The sequence below is a fragment of the Juglans microcarpa x Juglans regia genome, chromosome 2S (assembly GCF_004785595.1).
Source record: "Juglans microcarpa x Juglans regia isolate MS1-56 chromosome 2S, Jm3101_v1.0, whole genome shotgun sequence".
Taxonomy (NCBI): domain Eukaryota; kingdom Viridiplantae; phylum Streptophyta; class Magnoliopsida; order Fagales; family Juglandaceae; genus Juglans; species Juglans microcarpa x Juglans regia.
The window spans coordinates 32,384,662-32,397,793 of record NC_054597.1 but is presented as its reverse complement, the minus strand read 5'-3'; the positions used below and the strand labels follow the sequence as shown (position 1 = coordinate 32,397,793).

Genomic DNA, 13,132 nt, shown 5'->3' with positions numbered 1-13,132 from the left:
CCTCAACTACGTTCAATCTCCCCTGGCCCATCTCTTCAGTCCAACCAACATTTCCCACAACCTCAACTCTCACCAACTCATTTAACATCAGACTGACCCACAAACACTCGGCCCATACTAACCCTACCTGTTCCTTCGAATGCCCACACCCCTCGCGTATCTTATTCCCTTGCATCGTCCTCCCCATGCCTCTCCTCTTCCCTGAACCCTAGTTCCTCAGATATTGACCTCGCTACACTCCCTTCATCTGAGCCTTCTTTCTCTGGTACGCTCAACACCTCCATTTACCTCTATCCATCATATGCTAACTCGCTCTAAAGCTCAGATTCACAAACCCTTACATCGATTGGATGGAACCATTCCCTAGCCACCCGTAAAATCATCCACTTCCCTTACTGTCACTGAAACCTCTCGTATTCCAAAGGAACCCACTTCGTATTTTGAAGCTGCAAAATACTCAGAGTGGCGTGAGGCTATGGCCTCTAAGTTTCATGCCCTACTTGGGATTTAGTTCCCCCTTCTTCCAATCTCAACATTCTTGGCTGGAAATGGGTGCTCAAGACCAAGAGGTATGCTGATGGCACCCTTGAGCGCCGTAAGGCTCATCTTGTGGCCAAAAGGTTCCATCAGCAAGCAGATTTGATGACATTGAGACCTTCAGTCCTGTGGTCAAACCAGTGACCATTAGGCTTCTTATCTCCATTGTTGTGTCACGAAACTATCCCCTATATCAACTTGATATACAAAACCCCTTCTTGCACGGAGACTTGGAAGAGGATGTGTTTATGCATCAACCTGTCGAGTTTGTTAATCCTAACTTTCCCCAGCATATCTGTAAATTACGCAAGTCAATTTATGGTTTGAAACATGCCCCTAGGGCTTGGTTCTCTAAATTAACATCCAAATTACTTTCGTTAGGGTTTCATGGCTCAATCTCAGATTCTTCATTGTTTATATTTTCCATTGTGTCTGCGTCTATCTATGTGCTTATTTATGTTGACGATATAATTGTTATAGCTTCTAATCCTACACTCATCACTGATTTTACTTCATCCCTACGGTCTGATTTTCCAGTAAAAGATCTTGACACTACTTCTTAGGGATAGAAATTAATCGCACTGCTGCTGGTTTGTTCATGTCACAATCTCAGTACATATCTGATTTACTTGTCCGAACCAATATGCACAAGTCTAAGCCAGTTTCGACCCCAATGTCAGTTTCAGCCAAACTCTCGGCTCATGAGGGACCCTCTTTTGAGGACCCTCAACTTTATAGGAGTGTTGTTGGGAGCCTACAATACATTTCATTTACTCGACCAGACTTGTCCTTTTCCATTAACAAATTCTATCAATTTATGCGTTGCCCATGTGTGTCTCATTGGCAAGCTGTCAAGCGTATCTTATGCTACCTTAAGTTGACCTCTCATTTTGGTCTCTACTTCTCTCCTTCTTCCTCTTTCAAACTTACTGCCTTTTTTGTTGTAGATTGGGCAGGGTGCCCAGATGATCGAAAATCCACTGGTGGTTTTTGCATCTACTTTGGCTCTCATTTAATTTCATGGGGCTCCAAAAAGCAATCCACTATAGCAAGGTCCTCTACGGAGGCTGAGTATAAATCTGTGTCTAACACCACATGTGAAATACTGCGGATTCAATCTTTGTTGAAAGAATTGTCCATTTTCTTACCTAATCCACCAACTTTGTAGTGTGATAACCTTGGTGCCACTTATATATCTGTAAATCCAGTTTTACATTCTAAAACTAAGCATGTTGAACTTGATTTTCATTTTGTGAGGGATCGAGTGGCAACCAAGACTTTACAAGTTTCATTTGTTTCAAGCAAAGACCAACTTGATGATATTTTAACAAAGCCACTCTCAACTGTTCGATTCAATCTTCTCCGCTCAAGTCTCACTATTGTTCCAGTGCCGATTGAATCGAGGGGGGCTATTAAGGCTACTGCACCACCAAATGAGCATGCCAGTGATGCAGCATCTAAAGGACAGCACATGGCCTCTGCTGTAACCGAATGATATAGAATCATCTAGAAGAATATTTTCATAACAAAATTGCTGAGTTGTAAAGTGAAGATTTGATTTCTATATTGTAGTTTGTTAGGACCTCTTATTATATATACACACACAAGAACAGTGCATTGTATTGAGGAAAGAGTACTCTGTAAATCCTTTATAGAAGTTATGAAATTCAGTCTTTTATAAGTTATTATGTCGAGCACTTTCTATGCATCATTTTCCTGTTTTATCATCTTCTTCATTTAATCTTTAACAACAAGTAATTAACATACCAAACCATGCATATATGTAATATCTCGGTCGGACTTTTCCTTGAAGCACATAATGTTAATAATTCTGTAATTGCGTATATATAAATAAATATATATATATATATATATATATATCTTTCCATATCACATTCATCTGATCTCTCCCTCTCCCTCTCCCTCTCCCTCTCCCTCTCTGTGGTAATGGAAGATCTAGATCATTTCCCGATACGTACTCACATATTAATATTCTGAATAAGCAGCCAATCTCTCCTAATTTCTTTGTGGTATTTTTAATATTTTGACCAGTTACGTATATATAGTACTACCCTTATCATTTGGAACGCTTAGTACTTCAACAAAATCAGATCCAAGATTAATAGAGAGAGAGAGAGAGACTAATTATTTAATTAAGTAGCTAGTTGATCATATATATAAACATGATATATATACAGATACGTACACACACAAAATTAATAAACGAATTAAAAGAAATATGATATTGCGCGCAAGGGCCAGCCAAATGATCGAGCTTGACCCATCACACACAGTTGCAAGCATTAATAATGCATCAAACATAGGGGACCATGCTCAGTGGTCAAAACGTACAGATTATTCATTACGTGACTCTGTGGTATGCCGCCTATTTACAAATTAATACACCAAAGCATGCAGCATACAATCCCTTCCATATGGTTCCAGACCAATAAATTTAGCCAACCAAAACAAATGGCCATTGCATAAATGCTCCATCAACATGCACATGATCTTGCTCCCTTTTTAAGCTTGGCCATGAAACATCTCCCATTAAGACGTGGTCTCCACCCATAAAAGAACAGCTAGCTAGCCATGCATACAAGTTGTACGTTTCTTAACAAAACCAAACAAATAGCATGATTCAAAGAATAATTATCATAAATTATAAATTATTATTATAAGAAGGATGATCAAATTTTTTCAGGAATTAATAAAAGAGCAGACATTATATAAAAATATAACTATTTCAAGCATGCCCGCGTACATTATTACACTTGCACTGCTATAAATCAAACAAGCAAGCCACGCAGTACTACATTTGATACCAAACAAGCAAGACAAGGTCAAGTCTCTTAATTGGAACATAGATAAGAGCTAGCTGTTATGGTTTTTGTCCACGACATATACTCAAATATATGAATAAATATAGATCATGATCATGATATCTCACACTAATACTTAATTATATATCAAACCATACAGAAAACATCACTCCCCATGCATCCTGCTCAATCCATCTGCGCGCTTTTGGGTACCGTTGATTTGGTTTTAATTTGCACTCATAATCATTGCGACCAGATCAAAGGAGAAGGCGTTGTGGAGCTTACTAGTTTAGCTTCTGTTCCTCATGCATTTCTCCATGGCTCTGGGCGCTGAAATCCAAGATCAATTAACAGTTTCGTCGACAAATCAGATTTGGAAAGATAAAACCAATATTATTATTCTTAGTTTTTAAAGATTAAGCTAACCGAGTCCAATCGCCTCCTTTCCCTTCATGATGCGCAAACGGTTGCATGAATCAACAAACATCCTGCATATATATATGGTAATTTGAGGTAAAAATTAAGAAAGTAAAAATATATAAGCTAGCCAGATGCATGATGTTTTGAATATATATATATATATATATATTATATTATTTAGTAGTGTTTGTGAGAGATCACGAAGAACCTACTCCCATGGGACATCACCAACGAGCATCCAGTCACCGACCTTGTCCTCATACGTTGGAACGTAATCAGAGCTGTTCAAAACATCCATCAACTTGCTCTCATTCATGAAATCCTTCATTCCTTGGGATCCACAATTACCAGTTTCAATATTGAAGAACCATATTAAATTATTGGGCACTTTAATAACAAAGAAAACGAAAGAATTAATATACATACATATATATACATATATATATATATATATGTATACACACCAAGCTTTTACCTATAGTGAAGGAACTGAACATTTTTCCTAAGGCAACCGAGAGCTCTTTGTAACTTTGGTACGTCTTTAAGTCTACCTTACGAAGATAAGGTGCACCATCCATGCTAACCTTCACAAAGGCAGCAATATTGCCACTCGCCTTGTTGTCACTCTCTTCGGAGCTGCCCTTTTGGACAGCTAGCATATTCTTTCTGAAGGATCGGACTGGTGGCCAACCCACCACTTGTGCCCTAAATTTCCATTTCGTTAAATCATTTATACTTATACAGCTTCAGCTAAAAAAAACTACGTTCTCTGGAGTGCCAAAAGAAGAAGAAGAAGAAGAAGATCAAGAACAGAGAGAAAATAAAGATCTTTCTTTTTAATGGAAATAGGGAGCAGATAGTCTATAATTAGAATATGATGAAAAAAGGAAGCAAAAATATAACGAAATCAACAAACTGATCCAGAATATAGAAATTAAGTGCGTGCTAATTATTAGCTGATCAGGAATATTTATTGAGAAATTCATCAGGAAGGTATATAGCGCGGATATATTTCAACGCACGTTTATTTCTTTCTTTTTCCCATCTGTCTGTGATGTTATAATGATTACTCCGAACTGCATGCAGATTAGATAAGTTTCAAAAGAAGCTTTTTACAACTTATAATTAATTGTAAATTTATTAGCTCATTATTCTCATCTGAAAGGATTATATACTCAAAAATCATTACTTTATGATGACTTTCTCTCGACTTCATGAACACAAACTAGCTACATATACAGAGAACCTTGGGATCGAGTTTCCAGGAAGCCACGATAACTTTTGAACCCCATAAAAATATTTTATTTTCCACTTTAATTTTTAGAACTTCCTTCCACATGATCCAGGCCCTCTCTCTCTCTCTCTCTCTCTCTCTCTCTCTCTGATGTGAACTTGTTCACCTCTTTCTCAATTCCTGATCTCTCAGCTGGTAAATTGCGATTTGCCTAACCCTAATCGCTACTACTGTTGAGGATTCTCCACAATCCTCTGATTCCCTTAATTGTAGTAGTTGACCCATGATTGTAGAGATGCTGTATTTATTTTGTGATTGTTTCCTTCTCTATTGTATAGCTGTACATGTCTGTATATCTCTATAAATGGAAAACCATCTCCACCTTTTACAGTGTGGTGGATTCACAAACATTCTCAACTACCACAGCTATGCACTAACATGCTCCCAAGAATAACAAGAAAAAGCAACTAACAAGCTTAGTAGATAGAAGCACGATTAAAGAAAGTACGCATGTTAATATATGCAGCTTACTTAGCATGATGCTTGGCTGTATCAGCGGTGAGAAGGTTCTTCTCCTTCTTTAGGGTCTTCGCCTTCTCATTCAGATCCATCCCCGCGTCCTTGGAAGAAAGTTTAAGCTTCAAATCCATAGTTGTAGCCTCAGTCTCAGAGAAACCTCTCTTCCTCGCCACCTCTCCTTCAGTACTTCCTCCATTTCCTGGCAACCCTAGCCTCAGCTCAGTTTCCTCGAATCCCATCTTCTCCTTCTCTGACCCAATTTCCATGAATTCCACTCTCTAAAAATCCTTGTCTTTATCTGTCTAGAACTCTCTCTCTCTCTCTAAGCATTCAGTGCTTTGTTTCTTTGTGATAATAATAATAATAGTGTGGGGTGTGGGGGACGTTAGCTAGCTAGGGAGGGAAGGATGTTGCGTTTGGGCTTTGCGGGTATTAATAGAAGAATGGATGGGTTGAACTGTCTTTTTAGGGGTTTGGAGGGAACTGCGATTGTGACACGTGGCAGGGTGTGTGAGCTGGATTTTCCAACCTTGCTGGCATAGATGACGACACGTACGGTAATATTGTTAGCTTTCTATGAATATTATTGTTGTGTGGGAGATTTGACCTTCCAATTTTTCCTCTTTTTATGCATGAGAACCCAGCAAATTAAGTTTCAATTTAATTATCTTCTTTTTAATTAAATTGATTGGTTCTAGTACTTCACGGACATTGATCAGCCTTTGATCCATTTTTCCCCTCAATTAACTATATATTAAAGTGATAATCCTTGAATTAAAAAGAGAATCAGGCTTCGTTTGGAACATGAACTACTCTTAACTCATCTCAATTCATCATTATAACTTTTTTAAATCCCAATACAAAATATAATAAACAATTCAACTTTTTCAAATTCTAAAATAGTAATAATATTAAAAAATAATATTCTAACAATATTTTATTATCGAAACTCGACTCAACTCACTTCAACATCCAAACTCACCAATCTTATATAACATACAGTAGTACTATGCATGCAACACTTTTATTAATTAATAAAATGTAAAGATCATATATATATATATATATATATATATATATAAATATACACACACCATGTTAATGATCTATATATAATAATATATTAAGTGCATGAAACTGGCCTGCCGGCTTGTTACAGTTGGCTCTTTACCGCCTAGTACTCTATGCATGGAAACAACTCACCTCTCTCTCTCTCTCTCTCTATGTGATTTTTACCATTATGATCATTATTGCATTTTCCATTATTGTTTATACTATAAAAAAATTACTTATTTGTTATCAGATAATTTCAACGAAATAATTATTTACAATTAAAATTAATCGTAAATAGTCTTTTAGTTACAATAAATTTATCGCAAAAGTTCATTTTTCTTATAATCAGCCAACATCAATTTGTTTTCCTGGCCCTGACTTATCGTATTAATGTTGCTTAGATCCAATATTATTTTGGATATTATCAAACGTTATATATATATATATATATATTAAATCAGTTGAAAAGCGACAATTAAATATTCTTGATGTTAGACATATGAGAATTTTAATTTGTTGTAGCTTAGTTAGCCGCACGCACTAGTGTACCAATATCCCTAATGATTAATATTATTCAACATTAAATATATATAGCTAGATCAAGTAGTACTATTAATTAATCGTGACTTTGCTAGATATATACCAACCATAATTATCGCATGAATTTAAGTAGATGTGACACGTCACCTATCAAGAACCTCTGATTTCAAATTGAGTTATGGCAGACTACCTATCAACATATTGATGGCCGTGAGCATGCCTAGAAGTTTGAACTGAATACGCGCGCGTACGTGGTCCTTTTATATATATGTATGTGTATATATAAATTCTACTATTAATATTATTTACTTCCACATTTTATATCTATAATTTTTTTTAATGATTTGTAAAATATTTTTCATAATGTGTAGAGTATAAAATAGTAAATAGTATGCGAAGAATTTCTCATTTAAAAAATACTACTTTGTCTATTCTATTTATTCCCTCATTTTGACACTTCATGTATTTTTATTTTTATTTTTACTTAATAGTTAAGATAGTCACTATTAATGTATTTAGATTTTTTTTTAAAAATATTTTAAAATAATAATAAAATATGAAAAATAAATAAAAAAATAAAAACAGCATATTGAAATACTAGCTGTCAAAATGAGCAGAGTAGCTCTTTTTATTTAGAAAAATAATAAACATACAACACTTTATATAATATTTTATACAACAATATTTTAAAATGAGAGATATTTTTATAAAATATCTTATAAAATTAATATTATTTTATAAAAATTAATATTATTTTATAATATATATTGTAAAAAATATTATATAAAGTGTTATATCATTATCCCTACTCTTTCATTTATATTGGAGTATCTTCAATTAAGTATCATCACTAATACCCATGAATTTCTGAGCCATACACAATATATGATTCCATCAACTAATCAATGTAATCATCATCAGATACTTAATTGGTCTATTCATGGCTAGCTGCCTTCAAACAGCTAGCTTAGCTAGCTAATAATATCCGACGTACTGGCCAGCCGAAAGGACGAAAAAAAGGTTTTTTTTTTCTTTTTTTTTTATTTTATTTTTGGGAACAAGCTTGAGAAAAAAATATTTTCTTTCCTTTTTTTTTTTTTTTTCCTACCTAGAAAAGCTGTTCTTGGTTAGTTATAGCTAGTTAGGTTCTCAGCGTTGTATATAATGTTGATATAACCGTGAATTATGTAATTATTGTGTAATTATTTTGAAAAAAATTAATAAAATATAAGATTAAAAAATTAATTTTTTAATAATAAATTTTATTTTTTTTAAATAATTATATAATATTTACGCACTTCAACGTTATATATACAATTATTCTATATATATACCCAATGTTTCAACAATAAATCGTGCACGTTGCAAATCTTGCAAAAGCTGTACTACTAATTGATCTAAAGGAGACTAATTTGCTTAATATATATTTATATATATAGAACCCAATTAAGATGAGTGTCATAAAAAAAACGAACAAAAAAAAAAAAGAAGGTATTTTTATTAATTAGGGTAGCATTGATATAGAGCTTCAAAATCTACCATCCTCAATATATCTTCTTTATTTCTTTCTCTTTTCCCTCTCCGGCCACAGGCACATGATCGAAAAGAAGTAATATTATATATATATATATATATATATATATATATAGACACACACACACACTAGTAATAGACCATGGACGTTTGCTTAATTTAGATTTTTTACAAAAATTATATGATCTTTTATGAAAGAAAAATGATTAGTAAGTTATTTAACAAATTTTAGCATTGGTTTAATATTGTGCAAAACACGTTTGCCACATTTGTCTAATTAAAAGAAAAAATAAAATTCTTGAAAATAATGTGTCCAAACAGTAAATAAAGTGTGACTCCTTACATGCAGTACAAAATTTTGAATAATTGAATTAGTTGTTAGTTCACAATCATCAAGATTCAAAGAGTACATAAGATTGATTTGTAAATAGTCTAATGCATAGGAGCATAAAATCTAATATAAGCAAGCATCTATGAATTTCCATCTTTCTCTACTTTAATAAGAAAAGTTTGTTCCAATTGTAATTATTTATATGGTTTTACTTCCTTAAAAATATTTAGCAAAACTTCATCATTTATTTAATGATGAAAGATTAAATTAAATTTGATAGTTTATGTATGATATGGTATTTATATTTTAATTATCTGGATCAAATCTGGAACTTAAGATGAAGGGTTAGGATTTAAATCTCAAAACTTGTCTTTTCCCCTCACTTTCCTTTTCTCTCTCCTTCCCCTTCAACAGCCACTTATTCCCTCTCTCTCACCCGATCTCCTCCCTCAAGCAGCCTAGCACCACCGTGCGCCACCCTGCAGCGTCACCAACCACCTCATCGGCTTCCCCTCACATCGGCGACCAAATCCCACCATCAAAGCCCCTTGGCAACTCCTCCTTTAGCCGCACGCGAGCAACCTGAAATGGGTCTCAACGCATGAGTTCTCCACCCTTGCGCCACCACGGCTTAGCCCCAGCTCCACCAAGCACCACCACCAAGTTTCCCTCACGCTATGAACCACTTCCATGGAACCCACCACCCGTAGCTCCTCCTTAGCCCCACCCACGCAGCCCCTCTACATGCACGAGTTTCTCTCCATAGCGCCGCCGTTAGCCAACCCCATGCCACCGCACTATCATGATAGCCTAGTTCCACCGCCTACCGTCTACAGCCCACGACGCCACCACCAGCCTTCCACAGCACCTCCCCTGCTCCTCCATGCCTAGCCTAGCCTCTACCTCTCCCTTGTTCTGATTTTGTGAATTTGTACAATTAGTATGATTTTGTACAATTAGGATGATTTACGGTGATTTTGTGATCATCCTACGGTGATTTTGAGATGATTCACGGTGAGGTTGGTTTGTGCTTGCTGTGAGGTTGTGAGGTTGTACAGATCAGGGACATAAGTAGAAGAAGGAAGTGTACAATATTCATTCTTGTTCATCAACCGATAGGTTCTTTTAAGTATAAGGAGATATATACACACGCACACGCTACGTGTACATTAATGGCGGATTTCATGGCCATTTATGGTTGATCAGATACGAATTGATCAGCTACAAGGACAAGGGGATCGAACTCTCCGGTGCCTCGATTTATGCCTATCATTCATGCATGCATGCTTGAATAATAGAATATTCAAGTTACAGGCTGGTAACCTGCATGGCTTATAAATATATCTACCGGCCCAGAGGAGAGATAGTAGTTCGAGTGCATGCATATTGTACGTAAGTCATGTGTAGACATGTCTGGAATTTATCTTCTCATAATTAATTAGCACGATACACAGCATTTAATGGTCATCGGCCACCTGCATGCAGTCATGCAAATGTTTCAAAAAAAATAGTGAATAATATATATATACTGTACATGATCATATATGTCTGGAATTTATTAATTTGAATATGCTATACGTACATCATCAATATATATGTATATAATTAGAAGCATGACTTTTTCGAATACATGATGCATGCGGCCTGCCAAAGTGCTAGAGAGAATGGAAACACACTAAAAGGGCAAAAGCATATGTTGGCTTGTTTCCGATATGTTTTTTTTCTGTGCTTGCTTTGTATGCAGTCATGTGCTACGGACTGCTCCCCAATGGGAATTGTTGGAACAAAATCAGAAACATTATCATGTACGCATGCATGCAATAACTTAATTTGACAGCCATATATGCACTCTAATTATTATAAGCTTAGCTAGATGTGCGCGCGTACGTACGTGAATTATTAATGGTGCTGATCTGTGCAGGTGAGATGTTGTCACGTTGTTCAATCTTTGCAAAAATATTAATGCCTCACACAATAGCTAGTGTTTGGGGGCAACCAAATGCGAATTAGCTAATTGTAAATATTAATGAACAATTGATCATCATGCGTCCAAGGCTTGCTCCCTACCTAGATATATAATATAATATATATATATATATATATATATATACACACACTACAAGAAAAATGGACGATTGTGACGGATTATTTGTAACGAGAATGACTATTTACGACGAAACAAACTTATTTTAACAGAAAATAGTAATTTTCACAGAAAATAACTTACTACAAATAAGTAATTGTCTTGTAGTATTGATATAATATTTTATCTCTTGGATATGGCCGATTTAAGTGGCCTATATATACCAAAAAAGAAAAATGATATATAATGACATACCCATTTGATCAAATTAAGAATGAGTCCTGTAAATCAGATTCAATTTTGAGATTTGTTGTCAAGCGAGGTCATGATGATATGAATAAAATCCAAGATGGTTGATGCAATATGCATGGTATCTAAAGGAAATATGTTAATTTTGGTAGTTTAAATGTAAAGTATAAAATTGATTGGAGGGTGAAAAGTGTGATCTCTTTTAAAAAGATCAAGTAATAATGCACACATATTGAGGTAGTTTTGGGATATATAGTACGTAGATGATGACCAGATCCGGTCACGCCCACTCTCGATCGGTGTACGTGATTTGTTCTCTATTTATGAACATAAAATTAAATGATCAGTCGATTCATGTGTAATGCTCAAGTGCTATATATACACTATTTAAACAGTGAACTGTAAAGAATTAGGGTCAGATATTCTCTGTTAATTAAAATTATATTGACAAAGAAATGTAACCAATATCGATCAAAACTCGCTCAAATTAATCGGGACGTTCTTTAATTAATAATTCTGTTCTCTTCAGTAGTACTAGTACGTACTTTTCTAGCTAGCCAGACGTTGCATGTATGGTTGAGAGAGAAGAGGCCAAGTACTGAAGGTGGTGGGACCTAAGTACTGTAAGATCGAAGCTGGCATGTGCTGAGATTCATCGATCGGCAGATCATCGGGCATGGAAGTGGCCATGTGAACTTGTTGGGCGTGTCACCCTCTCTTGGTGTCAAAACCCTATTCCATGTGCGTCGCTGCAGGCATGCAGCTTCCCACTGTATTTCCCGGCCCTTTGCTTCTGCAGCATATATACATCGATTAATGCCATATAAATCTTCCAAAAAAAAAAAAAAAACAGAGGGAAAAGACTTCCATCGACAAAACCTCCCACTGATCTATCATGTATTGATCTTTACTAGCTAGCTAGCTATAGCATGCTCAGTCAGAGGCTTATAAGGGATCTTCTCCAATGAAGATCTATAACTTTCAGTAGTCGTAAGATTGCTTTTGTAAAGTTTTGAAGCAGATCATGAGGTCGGTCCTAATTGGCATCATGCCCATCTCACTCTCCTGATCCCCAAAAATATAAAATAATAATAATATTAATGCACCCAAATTAATGTCAGAGATTATTATTATCCGACGATATAAGTCTTTTTTCCCTATGTATTTTCTGTTTTCTCTTATCATTATATATTCTCGATCAGAGATACTGCTAACTAGCAGCTTTCTGTATGTTATATTACTGGTCGGCGGTCATGCAGCCGATTAAATAAATAAAACTATGGATATATAATATGGTCTCAAGGTGTAATTAGTCCTAGGAGAACTCAGAGGAAAGGGGTCAAGAAAATGTTAAGCAAATTACTTACAGATTATATTGGTTGTGATCATGACAAGGTGCAAAAAAGTTCCCCTCTAACCTGAAAGGAAGAAGAACTGGCGGTAACCTTAACTTTATCGGGCAGCTTTAATTTCGCCCCGGTTGCAGTGCATGTCTCTAAAAATCAAAAACCAGACTGTCTTTCTCTAAAAACTCAATCCAGATAGGGGAAGGGGAGCTTCGGCTCCTTCTTCCTCTTCTTCTTTTCCCTCTCCTCGTTGGCCCTTCGTTTCAGATGGATTTGTTTGGTTTTTTTTTAGATTTCGGCTGAATAAGGGAGGGTTGCCGGTTCAAGCTTCTCCGGTGACCATCGTCCGACATGCACACCACTGGGAGTAGCCTCACCCGCTGATCTTGCCATCGACTGGATTGGACCCTAATCAAAGCGGCGCATTGCGCCGACGCGTTGTTTAAAGGAAACGCATGGGACACT

At 35.7% G+C, this 13,132-nt stretch overlaps 1 protein-coding gene across 2 annotated transcripts; it reads right to left on the bottom strand.

Annotated features, from left to right (window-relative positions):
• Nucleotides 1-3,383: 3,383 nt before the first annotated feature.
• LOC121253051 (auxin-induced protein AUX28-like) lies at nt 3,384-5,964 on the bottom strand. 2 transcript variants are annotated; one of them, XM_041152949.1, is made up of 5 exons: nt 5,545-5,964; nt 4,255-4,484; nt 3,992-4,109; nt 3,786-3,847; nt 3,384-3,689 (listed from the first exon to the last, which is right to left on the bottom strand). In XM_041152949.1, the coding sequence occupies exons 1-5, from the start codon at nt 5,796-5,798 to the stop codon at nt 3,649-3,651; spliced, it is 705 nt and encodes a 234-aa protein (XP_041008883.1). In that variant the 5' UTR covers nt 5,799-5,964; the 3' UTR covers nt 3,384-3,648. The 2 variants fall into 2 exon arrangements, with proteins under 2 accessions (XP_041008883.1, XP_041008882.1); XM_041152948.1 differs by having other exon boundaries at nt 3,992-4,166; nt 5,545-5,952.
• Between the last annotated feature and the right edge of the window lie 7,168 nt (nt 5,965-13,132).

Excerpts from the sequence above, each read along its gene's own strand:
- LOC121253051 (XM_041152948.1), bottom strand. The coding sequence starts at position 5,798 with ATGGAAATTGGGTCAGAGAAGGAGAAGATGGGATTCGAGGAAACTGAG. Across the intron at positions 4,485-5,544 it reads ACAGCCAAGCATCATGCTAA|GGCACAAGTGGTGGGTTGGC; the intron begins GTAAGCTGCATA and ends ATGGAAATTTAG. Across the intron at positions 3,848-3,991 it reads GTTGGTGATGTCCCATGGGA|GATGTTTGTTGATTCATGCA; the intron begins GTAGGTTCTTCG and ends ATATATATGCAG.